General features: G+C 36.5%; 1 protein-coding gene across 1 annotated transcript in view; it reads right to left on the bottom strand.

Moving 5' to 3' along the window:
• Positions 1-2,165: 2,165 nt before the first annotated feature.
• Positions 2,166-25,288, bottom strand: part of LOC105087697 (T-cell receptor-associated transmembrane adapter 1) — a 34,871-nt gene continuing 11,748 nt past the window's right edge. Inside the window, exons 3-6 of the mRNA XM_010978397.3 lie at positions 18,684-18,720; positions 12,328-12,389; positions 9,834-9,922; positions 2,166-5,036 (exon numbers count right to left, since the gene is read on the bottom strand). Of these exons, the coding sequence (XP_010976699.1) occupies positions 4,779-5,036; positions 9,834-9,922; positions 12,328-12,389; positions 18,684-18,720 (446 nt within the window). The 3' untranslated portion in view covers positions 2,166-4,778. The remainder of the gene's footprint in view (positions 5,037-9,833; positions 9,923-12,327; positions 12,390-18,683; positions 18,721-25,288) is intronic.

Raw genomic sequence — 25,288 nt, forward strand, 5'->3', positions numbered from 1 at the left:
TTGTTTTAACAGCCAGAGTGAAATACCTCATAATTTGAGGGCCAGAACATCTTTTCACCTAAGTTAAATTTAGCCTGTGATTGAGGCAGGAGCCTGCTCTGGTTCTGTTTAACAAAGTTTAAAAGCAAGACTCTAAAGGATCAAGTTGTGTCCAAGTACCTTGACCACTTTCCAGAACAAAACTCAAGAATATTAGGATTAGAAAAATACCCATCATCAAATAAAGTAAAATTCACATTATTTTCTGCCTAATAAAAAATTAGCAAGAATTTAAAGAAGTAGGAAAATACAACCTATAATGAGAAAAATTAATCAGTTGAAGCTCACTCAGAATGACACAAATGACAGACTTAGTAGATAAAAACATTAAAACAGTTGTTATAATTGTATTCAATATATTCAAGAAGTTAGACAGAAGATTAAACATATCTGAGACATGAAAGATGCGAAAAGGAAATATCCAAACTGAATTTATAGAGATAAAAACTAAGTTGTCTGACATTTAAAGTATCTGTCTGGGATTACTGACAAATAGACTTTTGTAGACATAACAAGAAAAACTATCCAAAATGAAACATGCAAAAAAAGACTGAAATAAACAGATAAGTAAAATGTGGGATAATTTGGAAGTAATTGAAGAATCAGGAAATGGGGAAGAAGGTAATAAAAAAAATTTAAAGAAATATTTAGTCATCAGCACACAGATTCAAGAAGCATAGCATTTCCAAATACAACACATTGAAAAAAAAACCACGCCAAAGTATATTGCTTAAAACCAGTGATAAAGAAAATCTTAAATCAGAGAAAAATAAGAACACACAAAGGGACAAAGACAAGCATGACACCAGATTTTTTTTCAGAAACAGTGCAACTAAGAAGAGAGTAGAGCAGGGTCTTTAAATCACTGAAAGAAACATAGAGTCAACTCAACCTTGAAATTTTTTACCCAAAGAAAATACTTTTCAAAAATGAAGGTGAATATAAAACAAGCTGAAGAATTCATCACCAGCAGACCTGAGCTAAAATAGATGTTAAAGAAAGTCCTTTAAGCTAAAGAGTAATAATACTAGATGGAAGCCTGGATCTACACAAAGGATTGAAGAGTTAGATGTTTATGATAAACCCTAAGAAATCACTAAAATAACACAACACTGATTCATAACTAATAATACAACAATAAAGATAAAATGGAATCACAGAAAAGATTCTGGTATAATCTAGAAGTCATAAAAGGAGGGAAAAAATAAAGAACAAATGGGATAAATAAAAAATATATCAAGAGTGTTGCATTAAATGAAAATGGCTTAAATGCTCCAATTAAACGACAGAGATTTTCAGACTGAACTTAAAGAAAAAAAGCAAAACAAACTGTATGCTGCCTACAAAAAATGCATTTAAAATATAAACATGTAAATAGGTTAAAAAGGATATAAAAAGATTTATCATTCTAACATTAATCAAAGGAAAACTAGAATGACACTATTAATATTAGACAAAGTAGATTTCAGAGAAAACAATATTGAAGGATAAAGAGGGTCATTACATAACAATAAAGGTATCAATTCATCGAAAACCCACAGTGCTTCTAAACATGTAGGTACCGAACAACAGAGCTTAAAACATGAAGCGAAAACTGATAGAATGGTATGGAGAAACAGACCAACGTGCAGTCACAGCCAGAGATTTCAACATTCCCCTCGCAATACTTGATGGAACAAGTAGGCAAAATCAGTGAGGATATAAAAGACTTGAAAAGTTCTATCAGCCAAATTGACCTAATTGGCATATACAGAACAGTCTACCAGCAACAATACACACCTTTTTTCAGGTGCACACCATCATCCACCAAGATAGACTATGTTCTGCCAATAAAAGAAGGCTCAATAAATGGAAAAGGGTCAGGTCATATGTTCTAGGACTGCAATGGAATTAAATTAGAAATCAATAACAGAAAGAGATCTGGAAAATCCTCAAGTATTTGGAAACTATATAAAACACTTATAAATAACCCATGGGTCAAAGAAGAAATCAAAAGGAAAATTGAAAGTATTTGAAATGAATGAATACGAAAACTCAGTGCATCAACATTTGAGGGATGTATCGCTTCTTGGCCTTTTGGCTAAGATCAGGTGTAACATTTGAGGTATGCAGCTAAAGCGAAACAATATTTTTAAAAGGGGAAATTTATTAAACTAAAAGTTTATTTTAGACAAGAAAAGTCTCATATTAATGACCTCAGCTTCCACCTTAAGATGCTAAAAAAGAACAAATGAAACACACAATAAGCAGAAGAAATGATATAATACAGATTACAGGGCAAGGCAATGAAACAGAAGATATAAAAATAACAGAAATTATGTGAACAATAACTAGTTCTTTAGGAAATCAATAAAATTAATGAATCTCTAGACAAATCGGGAGAAAATGAAGAATTATCAGTATCAAAAAGAGGTGAAATCACAACAGATTTTACAAATATTAAACAAATAACATGGAAATATTTGGAACAACTTTATGCCAATAAATTTAACAACTTAGATGAGTGGAAAAAAATTCCTCAAACGACACAAACTTACAAAGAAATAATTTGAAGAGCCTTATATTTATTAAAGAATTTAAATTTGTAGCTAGAAAACTTCACAACTACCTGGTACACAAAACTTGAAAAATATTTTGGAATTCAAATAATATAAACCAGGGGCAAAAAATTCAGATATCTCTAGGTGCTAGGTAAATAATGTAAGTAAGTGATGTGGAATAGTTACAGGAAAAAATAACTGCCAAAAATACAATCAAACTTTGTTTTTACTGAACCCTGGTATATATAGAAATGTAACAACATCAGCATATATGATAGCAAAGATTTTATTTTAAATTAAACATAAAAACTTAAAATCAATATGTTATTAATTATTCATTCTATTTCTTATGGGATTTTTTTTTTTTTGGTTCTTCTCTGGAATCAGAAAATGGATTCCTTTTCTTTTGCCTTTAGACATTAATTTGTATATATTTTGCATTGCCTGTGGCATTGTGGACAACTTAAAATATTTTACTTTGTCACTAGTGTTTAATTTTCTACAGATGCCTAATGGAAAATAATTATTGACGGAAGTCAGTACTTCCAAATACGAATAGAATTCTTATCCAAAATGTGTTCTCCCTTCCTCCCTTTCCCGGGGTAGCTCCTTCTCATTGTTCAGTTCTCAGAATTAAATTTTCCTCTTCAGAGATGCCTTCTCTCCATTATTATCTCTCATCACTCTACTTTTTTACTAGTATTTTTTTGTTACTAGTAGCTACCCTTTTCTTTGTAAACTTGACACTCATCTTTTCTCCTACCTTGTAGATCAGTGGTTCAGACTCTGTTTCCCTCACCATCCATACTTTGGTACCTAAACTGCAGCAGCAGCTCCACAAACCACTGAGGAAAGAGCTACTGAAATCCCCTAAGCTCTGGTCAGAGGGCAGGACTGACGGCTGTCATGTACAATTTTCTTGGTCAGTGATAATTTGAGACCTGATTAAACTGCTCCAACTGGAGAAAGGAAGTTTTTTTAAACACTTATTTTTGGGAGGGCAGTTTAAGAGCACTTATTGGAATTTAAACAGGACACACACTTTGACCAAACTCTTGACCTTCCAGAAATCTATTTTATAGAGACTCACACTATGCACACCTTTTACAGCATCAATTCTTTTCCCAGACATTTAGCCTTAAGAAGAAGGCAGACAAGTACCCAAACGTGTGTGGAGATGTATTCTCATTACAATGTTTTTGTAAAGGCAAAAAAAAAAAAACCCCAAAAAACAAACAAACAAACAAAAACCCAGAAATGGGAAATGAGCTAAATGTACTTTAAAATTATTTAAATAAGTTTTGGTGTAATTATCAGTGAGATGCTAAGCAGGCATTAAAATTATAACTATATTTAGTTATAGTTAAAAACACAAGTGGAAATAAATTCACAATATATTGTTAAGTGAAAAAAGTTTAAATAATATATATAAAATAATCCTCCCCCTGCCTTTTCTTTTTTGATTAAAAGATACAACAACTAATGGGCATATATATGGGTGAACATATGGTCCTGCCAGAAAAAGATCTAGAAGGGTATGTAGAAAGTTGGTCACAGTCATTACCTCTGGCTAGTAAAATATCTAAATTCTTTTTGATACTTGTTTATTATTACAAGGAACATGCATTAATTTTATAATTTTTAAAACTAATAAACATATTTCCATTTGGGAAAAAAATTCTTCTTAAGAAGATGATCCCTCTTCTCTTAGGAACAAATTTTAATGTCTTCCATGCCTTTCAATCAGAAATGTCTTCCAATTATGGGGTGTTTCACATTGCTGAGAAAGGAGAACTGTTTTAACAAAATTTTTTCTTTCTTTCAATATGATCCAGAACATACCTATGCTTTAAAAACATCTTGGTTTATTTCACTGAGTGTTAAGAATTGATTTGAAGTTGTGACTTTGTTATCAGGATCAATTTGCAAACTTGATTTCATTTGTATTTTACTATATAGGCATTTTTTAAAGTGGATTCACACAGATAATTTAGATAATTTTTGTATAGTGTATTTTAAATCCACTAATTACATTTGGTGTGCATGATCATAAACTCTGAATTAGAGGTCAGCCACCATCCCACCAACAGATGACCAGACCATCACCCTGCCAAACCACACTGTGTCATCTAGGGATCTTGTGTTCTTAATAGCCGTGTCCAGGAAGCGCCGGATCACGGAGCTGGATGCTAGTTCCTGCTAGTTTACAGTTTCTTTCTGTGCACGAATCAATCCAAACAGCCTGATGGGGTCATCGTGAATGTTTTCCTCTACCACCTTGCTTTCTGGTGGGAAATCGTCCACCAAAGTGGTCTTAGAAAGGCTGACATTCGTTGCATGTGCCAGCCCAGCTTCGTCCTTGTCTGACAAGTAAGTATTCTGTTTCTTGGGCTTTCTGCGCTTCCTCTCATGGTTGTGTTCTAGTGCGGCATAGAACACCTTTGCTTCTTTGGTTTCCTACAAAGAAAGGCACGTTAATTTTTCATTGTTAACCATTCTTTTAACTTTGACTTCTGGGAATTTCTAAGGCCTACAAAAAACACACAGCTTGTTTTCTGGACTTCAGCTACCTTATTTAACAAATTTGTCATTTAGGGTGATAATGAAAAGCAATAGTCAACTCAAGACTTTGGAGTGGGGGAAAAAAGTGCTTAAAAGAACTTTTTGTGTGTGTAGTTTTCTTTCTTATAGTCAAGATAAACACGAAACTTTTAGATGGGCTCTTACCTGCCTCTCCCCCGGCCTTCACCCTGGGAGTGCTTTGCCCTACATTTTGCCTATCAAGTGACACACTCTGATTGGGTTAAATTGCTCCCTCTCATGCCTGTTCCCAGTTTAACAAATCAGCAATCTGCTTTACATACATTTAATAATTGGGCCTCTGACGGTACCCACAAAAGTCCCCAATTTTTCTACATTTTTGAGACTCAGAAGTATAAGGCCAACAGTGTCCATTTATACAACTGGCATTTGGCAAGAATTACATTTACCATTTTCCCCTATTATTTCCTTCTTGCCTGTCTGTCCCCAGATCCCCTTGGAGCTCATTTAGGTTGGTCTCAGAGATATTCATTTACACCCAAGGGGGCTGCCTGTTGGCCCTTTCTGGGCTAGAGCTGAGTCAGTAATCGAAGAAGAACAGGAGGCTAGAGATACTGGATAAAGCAATAGGCTTGAAAACAAGACCTTGAATTTGGTGTTGGAAAGCCTAGGATTGAATTCCAGCTCTGTAATATGTTGGTCATGGGCCCTTGGGAAGTTTTTTTTTTTTTTTAAACTATTTTGAGCCTATTGCTTTTAAAATGGCAGCACCTGTCTTACAGTGTTCTTAGCAAATAGAGACAGTAAACAGCTGACCCCTGAACAACACAGAGGTTAGGGATGCTGACCCTCTGAGCAGGTTGAAGTCTGCATATAACTTTACAGTCAGCCCTCTGTAGCCACAGCTCCGCATCCAGGAATTCAACCAACCCCTTGTCATTAACACTGCAGTAAGCATTTAGTGAAAGAAATCAGTGTGTAAGTAGACCCACACTGTTCAAACCTGGTTATTCAAGGTCCAAAAGTAAGGTGGTATTCTAATTATTAGAAGTTGTATGCTAAAACTTTAGGACAGCCATTAAATAAATCACAAATTTCTGTATTAAAATTTTACATTTAAAAGTAAGCCAAAGTGATATCAATTTGTGGGCTCTGGGGTAAGGAGGCAACCTGTGGATTAACAAAACCACTAACGCATGGATAAGCTTCTCCCTTTGGACACTCAATTTCATGCCAAGAGTTAAATGTCTTGTGTTCTCTACCAGCCAGACGGATGGCTCTCTGGTATCTTTGCCTGACTTTTTAATCCTAAAATAATCATTTTTGGAAAACTGCAGATACCTAATTGGTGTCCTTGCTCTTGTCTCTACCCTCTGCTAGTTAGCTCAGTCTGTCTTTAAATTATCGTCCTAAGGCACAGCTTTCATACTTTACCATCCTGTCTCCAAAATTTTAGCCTACAGACTGAAGTCTGCATTTCATAGCCTGACATTCAAGGTTTTCCATGCTTATAACTCCACATCTTCTGTTTTGATTCCCACTACTCTGTATTCCAAGCCAACTGAACATTTCACTGCTTCCTGAACATTCCTCGTGTTTTACAAGCTCTGCCTTTGCCTAGACAGAAAAGATGTCAGTGAGGTTAAAAACAAACAAACAGAAAAACCAGAAGGCACTCAGTAATTCAAGTGGGTAGATATCTTTTTTGACACTCCAGCACTTTGTTCTATCCTTTTTTCTTTGATAAATTCTCCATTTTCCTTTAGGAAATTTCTCTCCTTTATCTGGTCTTGGAGATCCTGTCAGTTACTGTACTCTAGGCTCAGGACAGGTCTAAGCACATGATCCAGGCTGGAACCAACCACCCTGCCAAACCTCCTGGCAACAGAAGTTGGTCCAAAGTGGGCATGTGACTTCAGCAGAGCCAATTATATGGCATCCTTGGGACTGATGTACAGATGAAGAAATACAAAAGGCATCTTTTTGTGGAGTTGGAAGGAAGAAATTCTGGGTCTGCCAGTGGCTTTCCCAGCCTCAATGGAAGAGTCTGTTGGTAATAGAATGAAGTCAGTAACAGAGAGAATCAGGGAGAAATGGAGAGAGCCCCCACAATCAATGATCTCTAAACCAAAATATACCCTTACATCTTCCAGTTATATGACCCAGTGATTTCCCTTTTATGCTAAAGTTGTTCGAATTGGGTTTTTGTACTCACAACTAAAAGCATTTCAAATAATATATGTCTGGTCAACAATTGGTCGACTTTATCAAGTGTTGCCAAGTTCAAACAACGTGAGTCCTGAGGAAGGACCACAAATTGTATGTGACCTAGTCATTTGTGACTTCCAGAATTTTGTTTCAGTTGAGTAGATGGGTAGAAAAGATACAGACAGGGATAAAAGAATCTGCATCTATGAAAAGAAACAGAAACTGTGGAGGAAAGTAAAAACCAGTTTAGGAATGGGAGAGAAAAATGGTTGAGGTAAAGTTTTGTTGTTTTATTTGGTTTTGTTTTTAAGTATCGTGGAGATTTGTGCATATTGGTAGGTAAACAGCAATTAATTTAAAAAGAGACAAATAACTGAAGGTGCAAGATCTTGAAAGAAATAGGAGAAATAGTCAAGAGCACAAGTAGGAGTACTGACTTTATGTTTTTCTTTTTTATTGACGTATAGTCCTTTTACAATGTTGTCAACTTCTGGTGTACAGCATAATGTTTCAGTCATATATGTACATACATATATTCCTTTTCATATTCTTTTTCATTATAGGTTACTACAAGATATTGAATATATTTCCCAGAAGAAACCTGTTTAGGAGCATTGACTTTGGAAAGGAGAGAGGATGCTTCTGACACAGGAGGGAAAGGAAGGATGTGGGTGAGAGGTTTGACATGAGGATAAGGGAAGGGGAGTAAGTTCACACTTGTGTCCCTCGATTTTTTTTTAGGATATGAGAATTCTCAGGAACTCACTTTATTTTTAGGTTTCCTGATCAACTCTTCCTAGCTAATAGCAGATTTAGATACTAAAACTATAACTTCTGAACTGCACACATAATTTTCAAAGGGCAAGGAGCTTATTTCTTTTTCCAACAATCATTTTATCCATCAAGCTTTATGCATCATATTCTAGATTCCTTATGCTTTTGTAATTGACAAGAGTATCTGAGTATCGTAGTAGCAAACTGGGTAGTGTTTTTGATGATAATGATCATTCTAATAAAATGGAATTGAGCAAATACAGAGATTAGTCTTTGTTTAGAAATAATCTCTTTAGAAGTGTCTTTAAATATATAATTCATAAAATGGCAAACTTGTATTAAAGACATTTTAAGGCTTTGCACAGTTTCCATGTTAGTAAAAACGAGATGCAGCACAAATAGAGCTGTCCTGTTCAATTTACATGTATTAAACAGCAACTTTTATTCAGAATTCTCAGTTCCTTTTACTAAGGTGCCATGAATCTTAGATGGCATGGTTATATTTTAACCTTCTTTGAGAGGTTTTCTTTTTATTATCATGAATTTAGCAGATCATTTTATTATATGCAGGTTTTCCTATCTTTTATCTAAAAATCCATTTTACAATTAATTGAACATCACGTGACAGATTTGCCCATGAGAGGTTAACTTTACATTTTGCTTAAACCTCACCACATCTTGATTCCTTAATAAAAATTTTCAAGAATTTGATTTTTCGGGGTATTCATATAAAGAAAACGAGAAATTATATTTCAGTGGGACATTTCCAAGTTGTGACCTATTTTCAGAGGAATGCTTTGTTAGGCAGAACTCAGTTTGGATTCCATCTCCCCACTTAGTATCTGTGTCTCTGGGTAAGTTTTTCATCCTTTTCAAACCTCTGTCAAATAGGATCATCATGCTGAATTCCTCATAGGAATCTAAGATAATGCCTTTAAAGCACATAATACCTGACACATAACAACTACATAGGAAATGCTGGCTCTGAAGCTATTTTTAGGGAATAGCAAGAGAGCATATGATAAAAGGGGCAAAATCGGGGAGGAGAAGGAAAAACCATTTTAACTGAAATTTCTAATACTTCAGCCGCACGTAGGCTAAGAATTGTGAATGGCGGTGCTGTGTCTGAGGAGGCTGGGCTGGTTACGATGGGAAAAGGATAAACTGTTTACTTCTTCTTGGGCTCTTCTGTTCCTGCTTAGGCTTTAGTCCTGCCTATCCCCACACAAGCCATGTGTGAGTCTCTTGAGATAAGACGAGAGCCGTAGGAATAGTATAAAATTTACACTCATTTTCCTTGTGAAACAGAGGTTATTGTTTTTTATAGCTAGCGAATTTATCTTTTAACTAAAACTCGCTTTCTCTCTCCATCCACCATAAGTTCCTGACTTCTGGGTCTTCTTAGCATTATACTTCTGTCAACCTTCATATTTATTTCTGTGATACATGTAATTTATTTTACTCTGAAAGAAAAAAACTTAACTGTTTAGGAAGAGGATCCACTTTTCCCTTGAAATCTATTGCTTTTGTAATTGGACACAATTTTGACTCTGAGGATTGTTTATTTGCCTTTGAGTTTTTCTTTAGAGAATCGGACACTGATTTGGACTGCAAAATTCCTAACAGGCTGCTGCTGATGTTAGAATATGCTGTTTTTATGCTCTTGAAACAAGCAGCTGTGCTATGACCTAGGCTGACCTTGACCCTTCGATACAGAAAAACAAAACTCACCTGTGCAGGGGGGTTGTCTTCTTGCAGTTTATTGACAGACCTCTCTGGTCGGGCTTTCATTTGTTCATAGCAATTTTCATCCACTGGTTCTTGGGAGTTGACAAGATCAAGATTTATAAAGGAAAAATAAAAAATGCTGGCACAAATAAAAATACATGACCCAAACAACATTTGGCTATAAATAGGAAACCCTCGAGGATCATTTGACTTGTCTTTTTCATGGTGATGCAGAGAGGTGAGGAAATACAAGCTCTTTTCTGCAGATCAGACTGTGAAGTCTGTTGTCCCATAACATGAACAACTGGACAAAAGAAGGTCACTTGGGTGGGGGGGAGGATATAGCTTAGTGGTAGAGTGTGTACCTAGCATGCACAAGGTTCTGGGTTCAACCCACAGCACCCCCATTAAAAAATAAATAAAAACCTAATTACCTCCCCCACCTCCCCCCAAAAAGATCATTTGAGATAAGGATTAGATCATACTCATTTTTTCACACTACCATTGCAAGACATGACAGTCTGACAGACTCAACTTAAACCATTTAGATGTGATAGAGATTCCAGAAGTTAAAGGATTGCCTGTGTTCTCTTCTATTTAAGTCTGATTACAAATTGTGCAGGTGGCATAAAGCACAGTGCACGTACATTGATAATTATAATTTAGTAATTTTTTTGCATAAGTAAGAAGTTTTCCTCAGAGGCATTTTAAATGCCTTTAGGATGCCCTACATCCTATTTTTGAAAAAGAGGCAGCAGACCTGCACTCCTTTCATTCTGCGGGGATGCTTACTGAATCATCCATACCCTTCTGCCCCCAGATACTCCTATTTAAAAGGGAGAGGAAGTAGAGTTAGTGACTTGTAGGATGGTGAGTAGCCTGGCAGAAATGTGGATTGCGCCAGTTTGACCCCATAGGCAAAAAGATATATTTACTGTAATACAAGGCACTTCATAGTCATTCAAGCTCCTCTGAAAAGCCATGCAGAGAAATGGTCCATAGAGTGATGTTTCTCAAAGCATGGTCCATGAAAAACATGCATTAGTATCACCTGGGAGGTTTGGTAAATAGCAGGTTACTGAGCCCTGTGGTGGAACTACTAAATCAGAACCTGTCGGAGTGACACCTCTGCTCATTAGACATGGAAACTGCAGATATGGTGGGCTTTGAGCCACCAGAATACATAAGAAATTAAGTCCTCAAATATTATAGGTGGGCACCACAATTCTGCAAGGGGAAACAGAAGGGCAAATTATTATTACTTTTTATTTATTTATTTTATTATTTTTAATGAAAGTATAGTTGATTTACAATGTTGTGTTAGTGTCAGGTGTACAGCAAAGTGATTTAGTAATATGTATATATTACATATCCTTTTTCAGATTCTTTTCCATTATTGGTTATTATAAGGTATTGAAGATAGCTCTCTGCACTGTACAGCAGGTTCTTGTTGGTTATCTATTTTATATATAGTAGTGTGTATCTGTTAATCCCAAACTCTTAATTTATCCTTCCCCCCGTTCCCCTTTGGTAGGGCAAATTCTTTTTAATAGTCTATTCCTGAAAAAATTGTTTCTGATTCTTCAGAATACAGAGCTTAGAGGACACTTTACAATGGGGGGAAAGACAAAAATTATATTCTTGAATCCTATAAAATTCTCATGCTTAACTTTTGGAGATTCCATACTGTTTTGATATATATAGAGATTCAGATAAATTTAGTCTGCTGCTGGAAATCTCTGTGTTGAAGACTCAGAGACCAACAGGACTTACCCCCCAAGTCTCCTATCATGAATTAAGTGACGGCCTGCAGGGCAAGGATGGGGTTAAATGCTAGCATTACTGTCAGAGCGCTGGGATCAGATCACAGCTGTCTGTTAGGAGGCATTTAGGGGCATTTGGCTCTGGGCTGGTTGGGATGCTTCAAGTAATAAGAGATGCTGGGAATTGAAGAGTACTTGTTACATAAGAACAAAAATTGTGTAACCCACTCGGTGATGATTTGGCTCTTCTCTTTCCCTCCATGTAACCCTAGATTCTCCACTTAAAAAAGAATGAGTTAAAACAAGGGAAACAGAGAACGTGTTCTTTGTTCCCAATTATTCACTGTAGATTTGCTCTTTTCTACAGAGCATCAAGCACTGTTTCCCTGGGCCATTTTCTGTTCTAGAGATAGCTGTATTTCAAAGAAATCTATTTGTGTCAAAATTCAGGGTAGTAGAGTCTTCCTGTATTCTCATTAATACTAGAGGGAAATGAAGAGAATATAGAAAAACAGGATGTTGATTTACACTGAATTTTGCAATACGATTTACAGTATGCAGCTTTGGAAATATATACTAAATAACGTGCGAAATATACTTGAATTTATGATTACCGTTGGAATGTTTAAATGTGATTGCGATGAAAAATAATAAGCCACCTCAAAGTCTTTGTAGAATTAAGTGGGAATAATTAATTTCTAGATAAATTTACTTTCTGGAAAAATTAAACTTACCTGAGGCCACATTTTCTAAGTTACCATAAATTGGTGTGTCTTCAAAATCATACTCATCTTCCCTATAATAAGGAAAAATAATTTGCCTCATTAGAATCTACACATAGTTCATAACTAATTTTTCAGCTCAATTCAATATTGGGTAAATGATTACATGTTCTTGTTTAACCTTGACCACCCAAAGTAGATATGTTGATGTGAGCGTGAGAGAGTCAGTTGCAAATGTGCATGCATGTGGGTGTAGGAATTTGAAAAGTTGTGTTTTGGACCTTCTTTCAGGGAATAATAATAGCAAATATTATTTAGTACATAATACTGTGTGTCAGATGCTGTTTGAAGTGCATTATGTATATTTATTCATTTAATTCTCATAACAGTCCAACCAGACAGTTCCTAATCAGGAAACTGAGGCTGAAGGTCACAAGACCAATAAATGGCAGAGCTGGGATTAGAACTAGATTATCTGTGCTCTGAACTATACATTGCACTTCCTATTTATTTGCCAAGAATATCACTCTGAATGGACCCCTAACACTCTGTTTACTAAGTAAATCTTAATTGGCAGTGATGATTAAAAAAATGAGTCCAGAGAAACACTGTAGACTCAGCTTGGTAGATGCAATAAAATGACTGATCACCTATTATATCCAAACACTGTGCTGTTTTACATGTATTGTATTAAAAAACCCAGGGAAATTCTGCAAAAATATTATTATTTCCCACTTTACAGATGAAAAGTCTGAGATTCAGATAGTTCAATGTATTTTCCGTAACCTTATGTGTAATATCAGCAATAAATACCAATTGTGAAAGCTTTTATTTATGCCCGTGTTCATTCAACACTCAGGACAACCATATGAGAGGCATTTTTTAAAATAAAATCTTCATGTGCACATAAGGAATTTGCAATACATAGAGATAAATTGTCCAGAGACACAGAGACAATGATGACAGTGCTAGGATTGTGATGCAAGTCTGGCCCTAAAGCTCTGAATACTATTTGTTGTTGATGTTTGATTAAATTTCCCTACAGCCTCATCTGAGTAATCCTATTAGGATTACGGTAGACATCCTACCATTGTCACCAGACAGTGACGATGGCCCTGATGACCAGCTTTCACAATAGCAGGCTGGGAACACAGAAACATTTCAGGCAGTGAGAGTGGCATTTCATAAAATAGCAGCAACTGCTTTAACTTTGAGATTACATATCACCAAGAGCTGGAGGGAACTGCATCAGAAGGAAAAAGAACTCTTATCTCAAGGCATAACACCTATACCACTCCCATGCTTCTGAAAGAAGACACAGTATGTGTAAGTACTAAGTAGGTGTCCTTAAAAAAAAAACAGATCAAATGATACCGGTATGGAATGGTTTGAAAAGTCCAGATGCTGGCATGAATTTCATTTATCTGATAACAAAGAAACTCATCTGTAACTTTTCTTTCCACTGGCAATTTAATTCAGCTTACTATTGGGATATGGAGCAGTCCCTGTTCATGGTTTTTCTCTGGCTATGCAGTGAATATAATAGCAAAAGGTGAAGAATTTTTAATAAGACAATCCATCCATTTTCCTAGCCCACACAGATAGCAGATACAACCTGTAAATGATAAATCATGTCCAAAAAATGAACATCATTTCATTCTCTATGAATGAAAATAAGATGTGATTTATAATGCAATGCCCTGTGTCTACAGGCAGGTCTCAAATGATTAATCAGCTCAAATAAGCTACGTAAAGCAGCAGTTGCCTAACCAACAAATTAAAAAGTATATTTTTACTTGGCAATGCCAAATAGCTACAGCCTGTTGTGAATATCTAATAAACTTCAAGCACAAACATTTGGCAGTGTTTTATGTGGCAGATTGATTGCTATTTAAAATAAATTAATAAATAAGCCCAGAAGCATGTGCACCTCTGAGTTTGGGGCCAGATCAGATTCTCCATTGTTCTCGACATGTCTGAGATAATCCCCTAACCAATCAGCATATTTACTGATACTCCAGAATTTAAAATAATATTAACTGCATCTTGTAAAATAATATTAATTGCATCCAAGTTTTTCTGCTTTCACATATGTTTTCTCTAGTCTCTATTTTTAAAGTTCTTATTTATATTTTATCATTATTTTATTGTGAAGTCCTTTAAAGAAAATGCCTCAAATACTTTAAGTAGCTTAAATTCAATTATTAAATAATCATTACTTCTGCTTGGGTGACTTTGCCTAGAAAGTCTCTGAGTTTCAGTTTCCTTATTTATAAAATAAGGATATTAAATTATTTAATCCCCATTGATCTTTTCAGCTCCCAAATTTTATCACATAACTGTGATAAATATCCAAAATAAATAAATAAATAAAAGACATTTCTACAAAACTAAATAAAGCTATTTTAAGGGGCTGGTAAGTCATAAGACTGAGGAAAGAACAAGCTTAGGGGTCTCAGAAGTTAGAAGTTTGGGCTTCCCCAGTGTATAAAAGTGAGAGAGGATGAAATTACAAATGGAATGAGTATAGGCAGTGAAGAGGTTCACTAGACAAGCCCTGCACACTCTGATGTCGAAGGTTCAGAAACCAGCCAAGGAGAAGAAGTTGCTGGTAATTGAGGAGGAAAACCCAAGAGGGCGTGGCCCCGAGCTCAAAGAAGCAAGTGTCTAGAGAAGTAGAGAAGGTCCATGTGTCAGATGGACCACATACAATGAGCCTAAGATTTGCCATGTAGATTTCATTGGTGACCTTGACAAGAGCCGAGTCAGTGGATTATTGAGGACAGAAGATTGAATAGAGTAGGTTTAAGAAGGAGGAGAAGAGGAAAAGAAGCCAGCAAAAAGGTGGCAAAGAATGCAGGTGGAATTTCTGAGTTCTTCTGTAAAGGGCGCAGGGCAATGGAGAGGTAACTGTGTGCAATATAGTATCAAGGGAGTTTTTCTTCTTTTTTTTAAGATATGAGACAATACTATCTGTGTGTATACTGATGGGAATGAGACAAAGGGGACAGAAAGAGTGATAATGCAGGAGAGAAAAGGGAAAGTTGTTGCAGCAATGTGACCCTGAGTGTATGCACACTGGATTTTTGCTTTCTTTGACAGGGACTGTGCCATGGGTGTAGGTGTCTTGAACTTGGTGTGAGAGGACACCAAAGACAGACCCCTGGTACAGGGGAGAAATGTAAACCCCAGCAAGTTTTCTATGGTTAAGTTTAGCTAAGAATCAGTAGTGTTTCCTGTGAGGGAGGATGTTAATGGACTCTCAGAGCCATGATATTTAACACTAAATTTTTCTTCTCTTGTCAGTGCTCCAGTGCCCTTCTGATGAAGCCCACTTCTTTGTAAAGTCAATCAAACACAGACACTTACATTGCTAGTGCTTTGGAGCACTTCAAAAGAAGGGCCTTTTGTCAAAGGTTTGGGGAAAGGAAACTGGCTAGCATGAAGAATTCTTAAGAGTTGGGGAAAGAATCCTAGAGCAGTGACCTGGAGCTAGGGGTACCCAAAGGCCAGTCAAAAATAAGATTTTTGGAACTTGTGAGCACTCCTCAAGGATTCCCAAAAATACTTAGGAAGGAGACTGGACTTCTTGCTGTCACATAGGGTTGGAGCTTGGGTTATGGTTATTTGTACATTAAAAGAAGTAAACAGAAAGCTGGAAAACACGGAGATGCTTTGGTTCCAAATGTGGCCATGGTCACAGAGAGGGCCTCATCTGCACATCTACTTGGAAGTCTGAGATGCAGGGAAGGCTACCCAGGAGTTCCACTGTTATCAGGGCACTCAGCCCTGGGAACACGTGAAGAGGACAGTTGAGAGTACAGGTCTGTTCCAGGGCATCAGGTTAGTATTTAGCAAAGAGGGGAAGTGAAAGGGGGTCCTCGGCCTGCAGAGATCCAGAAATCCAAGAAACAGTTTTAAGATAGAGGAATAGCTGAGATGAGATATGTTTTGTGATAAAAAGCAATTTAGGTTCCACCCAGGAGGAGACCATGCAAAAGCTGCTAGAAATCTGCCTCAAGTCTTTGAGAGACTCTCTGAACACTGAGGAGTTATAATTAGCTTAATGTAAACCTGAACTCCTTTCCTAAATTAGGGGGTGAATATAATTCAAATGGGTGGGACTTTCCCTAGACCTCAATTTTCATCTAACAAAGCAGCCGGCTTTTTTTTAGCAACTACCCACTGTAAATACAGAATCATATTATAACCTGTATTTTTCAGATGATAAAATTCAACGTCACTAATGCTCATTTTCCCAAGATTTTACACATTGTAATTGCAAGAGTTTGATTAAAACCCAGAACTGTCTGGATTTCAAATCCATGATATCCTCACAGAATTATCCTCCTGACACAGATCAAAGGACAAGAATTGTGTAGAATTGTGTTTAAAGGAAAAATTAAGTGGCCTGGTGGTAAATACCAAGAAGTGTATATTTAGTTCTCTATTAGATGTAGATGCAATGCTGTTCTTAAAGTGATCATGTTCGTGACTTTCTAATGCAGGAAGGGCAGGGACCAGGGGAAGAAGGATAATAAGATCAGGGAAGCAAATTTCTTTCCCCTCCAGCATAGCTTCCCACCTAAACCAACGCTGAGCAGGGGCAGGGAAAGAGTGCAGCCAGGAGCGCGGTGTGATGGGCGTTTGCCGCCCTTCTGTCTAGACTCAGATCTTCTAAGAACCGAGGAGGCATCCGTAATTCTAGCCCTACCTAAGGAAGATAACCCTTGTTTCCATTTGCTGTTTTACTGTCTATATTTTAGTGGCTGGAAATAGCTCATTTGTTTTTTCCCTGAAGTCTCCATGCTCTCCTATCAAGATGATTTTGGCTCCCAAACTACATAATCAGAGAAACAGACAAGCTGCAAAGTACATACAGAAACTTGTAAATTAATATGCCAACCACTTTTTATAGATAAAATCTGCATTGTGTATTCAAATTTTCCTAAACGAAGATTTATTACAATAGATAACCAATTATTAAATCCTTGGGGGAAGGATCTGTATCTTTTCATCTTTGTATCCCTACTGTCTAGCAGATGCTTATTTGTTGAATGAATATTTATTGAATGAACGAATGTTATAAAAGAACCAGCATCTTTTCTGAATTTTCCCTGCAGCTAAGAGCCTCCTTGCTTTGAGATAGGTATTTTGCCAATTTTCCTCTCTGAATCTTCCCATCCTAATCCAAAAACCACCAACCCAGACTTTGGCAGAATGACCATATCACAGGACTTTCATCACATTGCATCTTAACTGCCTTTCAAATGACAAATATTAAATCAGTCATCAGATTAACTCCAACTTGGTTATGTAGGATTCTCTCTGTCATATTTTTTCGCTGAAACCAAATCAGCAAATCACTCTTGATATGAACTAATGACTTGAACATTATCTCATGCTATAGAATCCAATGTTAAAGTAGTCAAAAATAAAGATTTTCTTTTTTTTGTATGGGTCTGCCTATAGCCCAGATCCTGACTCTTCCAGAGGCATTTCCACATGGAGAAGACTGTTTCAAAATAGGACCTTTTAGCCAACAAAAAGCTCATAGTCTTATCCTATCCAGTGAGAAAGCTATGTTTTGGGAAGACATTTTTAGTCTTTTAGTTTTCCATTTCAAAAAGGTCTTGAGGAGTCCTCTAGGAAATGCTCTATATTTAAATTTTTTTTTATTCTAAAAGAGAAATTTCCAATCTGATGACACATTTGGGTCAGAATATACTGTCCAAGAAAATGAAACTTATTTACTATGATTTTTACCATTAACCTTCTTTAAAAAGTTTTTTAGAAGTTTCATACTATACAAATTTATCTGCAAATCGTTTAATAAGTGTAAGAAAATAAGTTATGTTTTATTTATAGCTGCATATTATTTTAGAGTTATTTATCACATTTCCCTAGTGAATGGCAATCCCCTTAAAAGCAGCACAGTGCGAAGCATCCGTGTCTACGAATGTGTGTATACTTACCTTACATTTATTGGGTATTGCCAAATTTCTTTCTACCCTGGATTCCTAAGAGCCACGCAATTCTATATTTAATTAGGCGACATTCTTACCATCTGATCTGAATCATAATCTAGGATAGCTCCTGAAATTGATGAGGGCTCTATAGATACCAGTTTAGAATCTCATTCTGCCCTTCATCCAGCTCTCTCACTGACTCAGCATGAGTAGGTAGCTCGGGCAGATAATAACGTTATAGCTTTTAATCTTCAGATGGAAGTAAAAGTAATTAAAACTCACTTTTCATTTTATTTTAACCTAAGTACAACATTCCTGAGCCAAACCTATAAGTAATATAGCATTAGTTACTTTTCCCTATTACTTGGAGTCGTAATCTATGATTTATTTTCTACATACCTGGGAGTGCAGTCATCGGGGTACATGTATATTTTATCTGAAAGATAATCAAAGTGGACAAATTAAAAGAAAATTTGACATAACGTGTTAAACCTCCTAGAGCAGGTTCTGAGAGTAGCTTTGCCTCAACATCATTACATGTTTAATCAAGCCTCTTGGCCACCACTGTTTGACCTAGAGATAAAGACGTTTCTGATTTGGGCCAATCATGTTCTTCCTTGGTAATCTAGGACGGAGAAACAATGCAGCTGGCTTGGAAGTGATGTACAGCCCAGATGTGTGGCCATGTCATGAAGGGGAAACTCCAAGCCAAAAACACTGGAACCTCTGTCACTGCCTTTTCTGTGATTCCAGTCTGTTGTGGGGCACGGCTGTACTTTCTGCCTTTGGGTTCCATGAAACACCTCTGCTTCCTTCTGACAAATTTCCCCCTTTGCCCTTGCTGGTTTGAATATATTTTTTCATCCTTACGTACACACAAAGTCCCTAGATGATACTTCTATTTATTTATTATTTATCTATCTACCTATCTACCTAATTTTGCAGTGTCTGTTAACATTTCTTGATGTGTGACAACAACATGAAAATGATGTTTGGGATGTTCCTTTGGTCCTCATTCCATTTCATCCACATGGTGCAAATAGGAGAAAGGACATATGGGGGTTCTAGGAAGAAGAAATATGGAAAAAGTTGGGAACACAGTCTCTGAAAATAATCAAAACAGTAGAATGACTTTCATAAAGAACAGTATGTGTCCTGCAGAAACAAGGCTGACCAGAAATTTGATGTGAAAATCATAATAAAAGTTATGCGTCACATCTCAGAAAGCACCCACTGTTGAACATTGGAGGCAGTGGTTCAAAGGCAAATGAAAGGAAGTATTTTTACTTCAAATTAAATAAATACATTTATTAAAAAATAAATCAAAATGGGAAGGAAATAGTTTCAAGAATTATTTTTAGAAAGACAATAGATTGATAATGAATAATTGAGGGATATTGAGAAATTCATAGTTCATTTTTAATAATTAAGATCAAAATTATGAAGAAGTCTATTATCCATTCATCAATAAATTTTCTTTGAACTAGATAGATGTATTTGGTATGATATTTATTATATTTTGATTGCATATTATTTAACCTGGCATTAATTAAAAGCCAAAGTCTTGCAAAAGCTATCATATAAAAGTGAAGCCCAGTATTATCTAAGTCTCTGACAATGACTCAGAGACAATAGGAATCAAATGGTGATCTTTCAGTTTTAACATGTGAAAACCACTGTGTGTTCATAAGAAACTGACAAAAACATTTCCAAATAATTGAACAAGTCTCCAAACAACTGCAAAGACTATTTTTAAATTTATGTGTGACAAAGTTGAATTATTCTCCAGAGAGGTCATTAACTCTTAGAGAAACATTACTGAAGCAAATTATTAAAGTCATCACATTGGAGGGCAAAATGGACATCTCATATGTCCACGTGTTTGTACGAATGCTGTGAGGGACCAAATGCAGGAAGTTTTTGCAGAGCACAAACATCAAGCAACCAAGACCGAGGGATCAAAAGTGATGAATGTAATCCATTTGGGATCAATCAGAAATATCTAGCCTGCATCTAAAAGATGCAGTTGTTTTCACATTAGTCTTGTGACTACAAATGCAACATGTGTGTTGGGAGAAGCCTGGGGAAGTCTACTGCTGCACAATAGCCACAAGTTAATGGAAGCCCAGCAAAACCAGAACACTTGAGAAATGTAAACAATATCAATACATATAGGAAGAAAATTTAATTAATATAGACTAGAAAATTATAAACTGGAAAATATAAAGTATGTATTGATTTCTTTTTATATGAATGACATGACTCAGGTCATTAATTATTATTCAGATTTGCCTGGAATTAAAGTGCACATAGAAGAATTTAGTCAACCTATAGCCTGCTGTAGCATGGAACAAATTTAGGGTTAGGAATCAGAAGACACTGGATTTGGGTACCAGCTCTTTAATGCATTTCATTGCAAATGAACATGCAAATCACTGTAAAACTCTGACTCTCAGTTTTTGTATAAAGTAGGGTTAGTAATGCCTATATCATGGAGTAGATGTGGAAGATAAATGAAGCAATTTCTGTAAACATATTTCAGGAAATGACAAAGTTGGTTATTACTATTCCACATTCTAAATCCCTGTCATGTAACAAGGCACATTTAATTGTGCTGATTTGAATTGAGAAGTTTCTTCATTAAATGGATTAGCTATAAACAAGTTGATATAGTTAAGGTGCTATTTTAAAGGTAAAAGATTTATAAGTAAAGCTCAATTTGAAATGAAATAATCAAATCTCACCTTTGGCAAGAAGATTGTCACTGAGTAGTAAATTGAAAGGAAAGATAAAAAAAAAATAGTTACAGTACTTGAGTGGAATAAGAAAAAACAGGTATGGAGTAAAAATATTTCTCCAAACAGACTAACAGTTTTTAAAGATAATGTGGATTTTCCAGTTGGAGGTGCTTAGTGTATGAATGACGGCACCTGGAAAAGATACTGTTTTAACATGTAAAAGGATAGCTCTAGAGAAGGAAAATGCAGTTTGACATATTATCAGCAGAGAAAAGCGAAAAAAAAAAAAAAAAAAAAGAATTTAGACCAAAAAGCTTTGGTTGAAAAAGGAAAGAGAAACAACTATGTAAAGGATACAGTATAATGTGATGCTTAGGCGGAAGGAAAGGGAACTAAATGTGAACTAAATGTGAACAAGAAAATAAGTAATGAGTAAAGAACAGTATACATCAGAACCAACTATACTGAAGAAGCACCCTGAAAGGGAACAGTAAAAGGTCAAGTTCACATCACGCTACTCTTAGAATTTAGATGTATAATCTGGAGCTGGGCAGTCAGTACTTGTGTGCTTTTAGTTTAACAGTACTTACTATAAGAAGTGTGACAGAGTACTATCTCTTTAAACAGGGGCGTAGCCATCAAAAGTTTAGAGGATACAGGACAGGAGAAAGGTCAGCAAGCTCAGGCTCCAGAAAAGAGCGTGCTCTGTCATGAGGACTTTTAAGTTAATTTTAAAATAAATGGCATGATTTAAAACCGTCTTACACATCTCAGTTATATTTAATAAAATAAAATGCAGCTTTTATTTTACTATAAGGCAGTTAATTTGCAAGACTTTGTGCTGGAAAAGCTAGGGGAGTTTTCATAATCCTCTCCTTTGATTCAGATACAAACACTGTGGTCAGGTTCACGGTGGAGAGGGTGTGGGCTAACATTTGCTTTTATGTTTTCCTGCATGTAGTGTTCACCCTTCCATGTGCAAAACACAACAACAAGAAACAACAGCACATGGTTTAAACTCCATAATGCAAATTTTATGATACATTTTTATCGTGGAAATGTAAAAATAATGTGCTATAATTTTCTGGCAAATAGGAGATACACTGATAGGACTTTGATGTATGAGCAAACCATACAGTTATTTAGCCTTCTCAAAACAGAGAAGAAAGGCTGGATAAAGAATATTTTTTGGATTTATGGAAGAAAAAGCGAGTGCAATCCTATCAGAAAGAGAAATAAATATAATACTCTTAAAGAACAGATTTGGACAAAGCATCATAAAAGTGAAAGATTTATTTTTGGGGAGGGGAGAACTCCATTTCAAAGCTTCTACCTCGCCCTGCTACAGAAAGCATCAAGGGAGAGGCTTATCTTGTCTATCTGATTGAATGTGTAGATACTGTATTGTTGTTGGGATATAGATTTTTTTTGTAAGCTATTTAATACACCAGCAAAACTTATTCACTGACTTCAAGGTGGAGTCAGATTTTGCAAGTTTCTTAACCACAAAGAATAGCAAAAGATGTAAAAATAAAGTTGCATGAACCCAGATACAGGGGCGTTGTGTACACAGACCAGGGGGCAGAAAAGCTGCTAATGTGATGGAATATCTTCCAGTCTGTCTGTTTAGGAGAAACAAAGCAGGGAGGTATCTTCAGGAGGACTGGAAAGGGGTCAAACAGTTTGCAGAGACAACTCCCAAACCACCTGGAATGTCTGGGTGAGAAAGAAAGACCTGTTTGCTCATATGGAATTGAAAGGATGGCAGTCATTAGTAATATGTGGGTGTTTGGAAAGGCTGCAGAGAGAAAAAGGTGAAATGAGATAAGAACAAAGGGCATGTTTTTGGCAGCAATGAGCACTGCTTTTAGGCTAATCTTAGATCTGCACACCAGTAAAGTGCAAGACCCAGTGTTATGCGCTCCACCTAAGGAGGAAAGATTGAGTAAAGTCTCAGTGTGTTTTTTTGTTTTTTTTTCCCCTCCTGGACTCATGAGCATGGGGTTGAACCTACACTTGACCCACCCCAACCCCTGGTGGAAATGGGCAGTACCCATAATTCCTGACACATGGCAGGTCTCAAGGGTTGGGAGTGGGTGGGGGGAAAAGGGTGTCCCAAAAGGATGGGAGGGTGTGCATGAGGGTGTGAGATAAAACCCCCAACCCTACACTTGACCAGGGCTGAAACTGGTGACTCCCCTGCTGGACAGTGTCCTCCTGCCTGGAGTGGTCAGACAGAGCCGCTGGCCCTGGCTCAGACCTGGCTGGGGGGGCGGTGACTTAGGCAGCAGAGTCATGCATAGCATGCCTGAGGCAGTAAGAGTTTGTACAATTAAAAAGAAGAAAAAAAAGAAGAGATCGATCTTTAGTTAGCCTACGTATTGTCTTTTAACACTTGTCAACTAAACCATCACAAGCAAACAACTCCCCAAAGGAGTTTGTATGGTGGCAAAATGGTATGAATATGGATAAATAAATCCCAACGCACAAACTACCACAAATGAGAGGAGGAGAACTTACACTGTGTTGTAAAAGACCGGTGCAGCCAAATATATCTGGGGCAGAAGTGATAGGTCAATAAAATCAGGCCAGTCCTGATCTGGATCACACTGATAAAAGGGATTCTAAACATTCATATTCACCAACCTTCAGTGCAATCATAGGGCTGGAAAAAAGGGCTATTTAAGTTGAAATTAAATAGTTCAGATTCGCTAGATAAAATTTCAGTTAGACAATTGGATTCAAGTTGAACATATGAACCCACTTGTTCCCTAGCTCCACACAAATCTCCAGAGGTTTTCTGCTGGTGTCAGTGGGAGAGTGAAGTGCTTGTTCAGATGACCATTCTCGTCCTGGTTCCCACCTTAAATTATTTCACCTCTTACAGCTCTCAATTCACCTTTTACTAATTCAGGTGACAATATTACCTGCATTCATGGAATATTTAATGAGGAAATTAAAGTATAGTCATTTTAAGCTACTGTGTAAAGAACAGTGCTACTCCTAGCTCTCTTCTTTCTGTAAAGGAAGGAAACTTTTTAGAAGAGGTCTGATGATGGATCTTTCTTGCACTAACATAGAAAGTTTGTCAGTCTGAAAAATATTTGATTTAAAAAATAACTACTGAAATCATTGCTAGTGAAAGAGTGTTGCTCCCCTGGAATTTCATCTTAGGCATAGAACTGATAGAGGTCCTAAAAGAGTTGGATTTCTGTCTGAGGACATTTGGTCAAGGATGTGAAAATAGCATGTGCTGGTGGAAATGGCTTAGACAGATAATTAGAAAAACTGAGCACTTATCCTTGGTTTTGAATAGATGTGTGATCTCAGCTATGTCAATTCATCTGCTAGTGCCTCTCATCTTTGTTTTCAAATCTGTATGACAGTAATGCCTTCTTCAAATTTTACATTCGTGTAATCAATACTTAAGAAGACACTCAAGAGGATCAAGGACTCTCCCTGGAATCTGAACATTGTTCTAAATTAGCTTCATACGCTTTGTCTTGGACACATGTGTCTAACTTAGTTTTGTTAAGTTTACTTCATTTATTTTCATCTGTTAAAAGAAAATGTATTTACCTTTTCTCTTCTATTTGTTTATCACTTAAATGTCCTGCCCCCAAGAGTTTTTTGATTCTGGAATATTAAGACCACTCTGAGAAATAGTTGAACTTTCACTCTCCCATCTATTTGTCCATGTGCTCAGCACCCATACCTGTGTTGAATGCCTACAGTGTGCAAAGATCGTGCCAGACACTGGGCATCACATTATTTCCATCATGGCACCACAGGGTGAAAGCCACGTGGTTAAAACTGCTGCCCGCCTTATTGAAAAGAAAAGCTGATGGTGCAGGTCCTCTTGACCTGCCCTCCTAGTCATGGGAGTGTTTGATAACAACGGTGGTTCAGTCTGTTGCTTGTCCAGTTCCCTTCTGATTCCAACTGAGCCTGCTGCATTCTAGAGGCACTGAATGAGGCTGAGAAGTTTGAGTAGACTTGAGTCGAATCTTAAAGAGCTAGTCTGTGCTTTTCTCATCACACATCAGAAAGAGCCATTAGAGATGCTGTAGAATAGGCTACAGTTTCATTAGTTGTTCAACTGGAGGAGGAAAAATACATTTTAACAGGATAATCCCTTCCTATTCTATATCCTAGAGATAAAGCTAAAACTGGGAGTCTGTTTACATTTCTAGCATGATTGCATTCTCAAATTAAGAGAACCCTTAGGGTGAAAGAAATGTATCAAATAGATTTTCTACAGATAAA

Source organism: Camelus dromedarius, chromosome 2 (genome assembly GCF_036321535.1).
Source record: "Camelus dromedarius isolate mCamDro1 chromosome 2, mCamDro1.pat, whole genome shotgun sequence".
NCBI lineage: Eukaryota > Metazoa > Chordata > Mammalia > Artiodactyla > Camelidae > Camelus > Camelus dromedarius.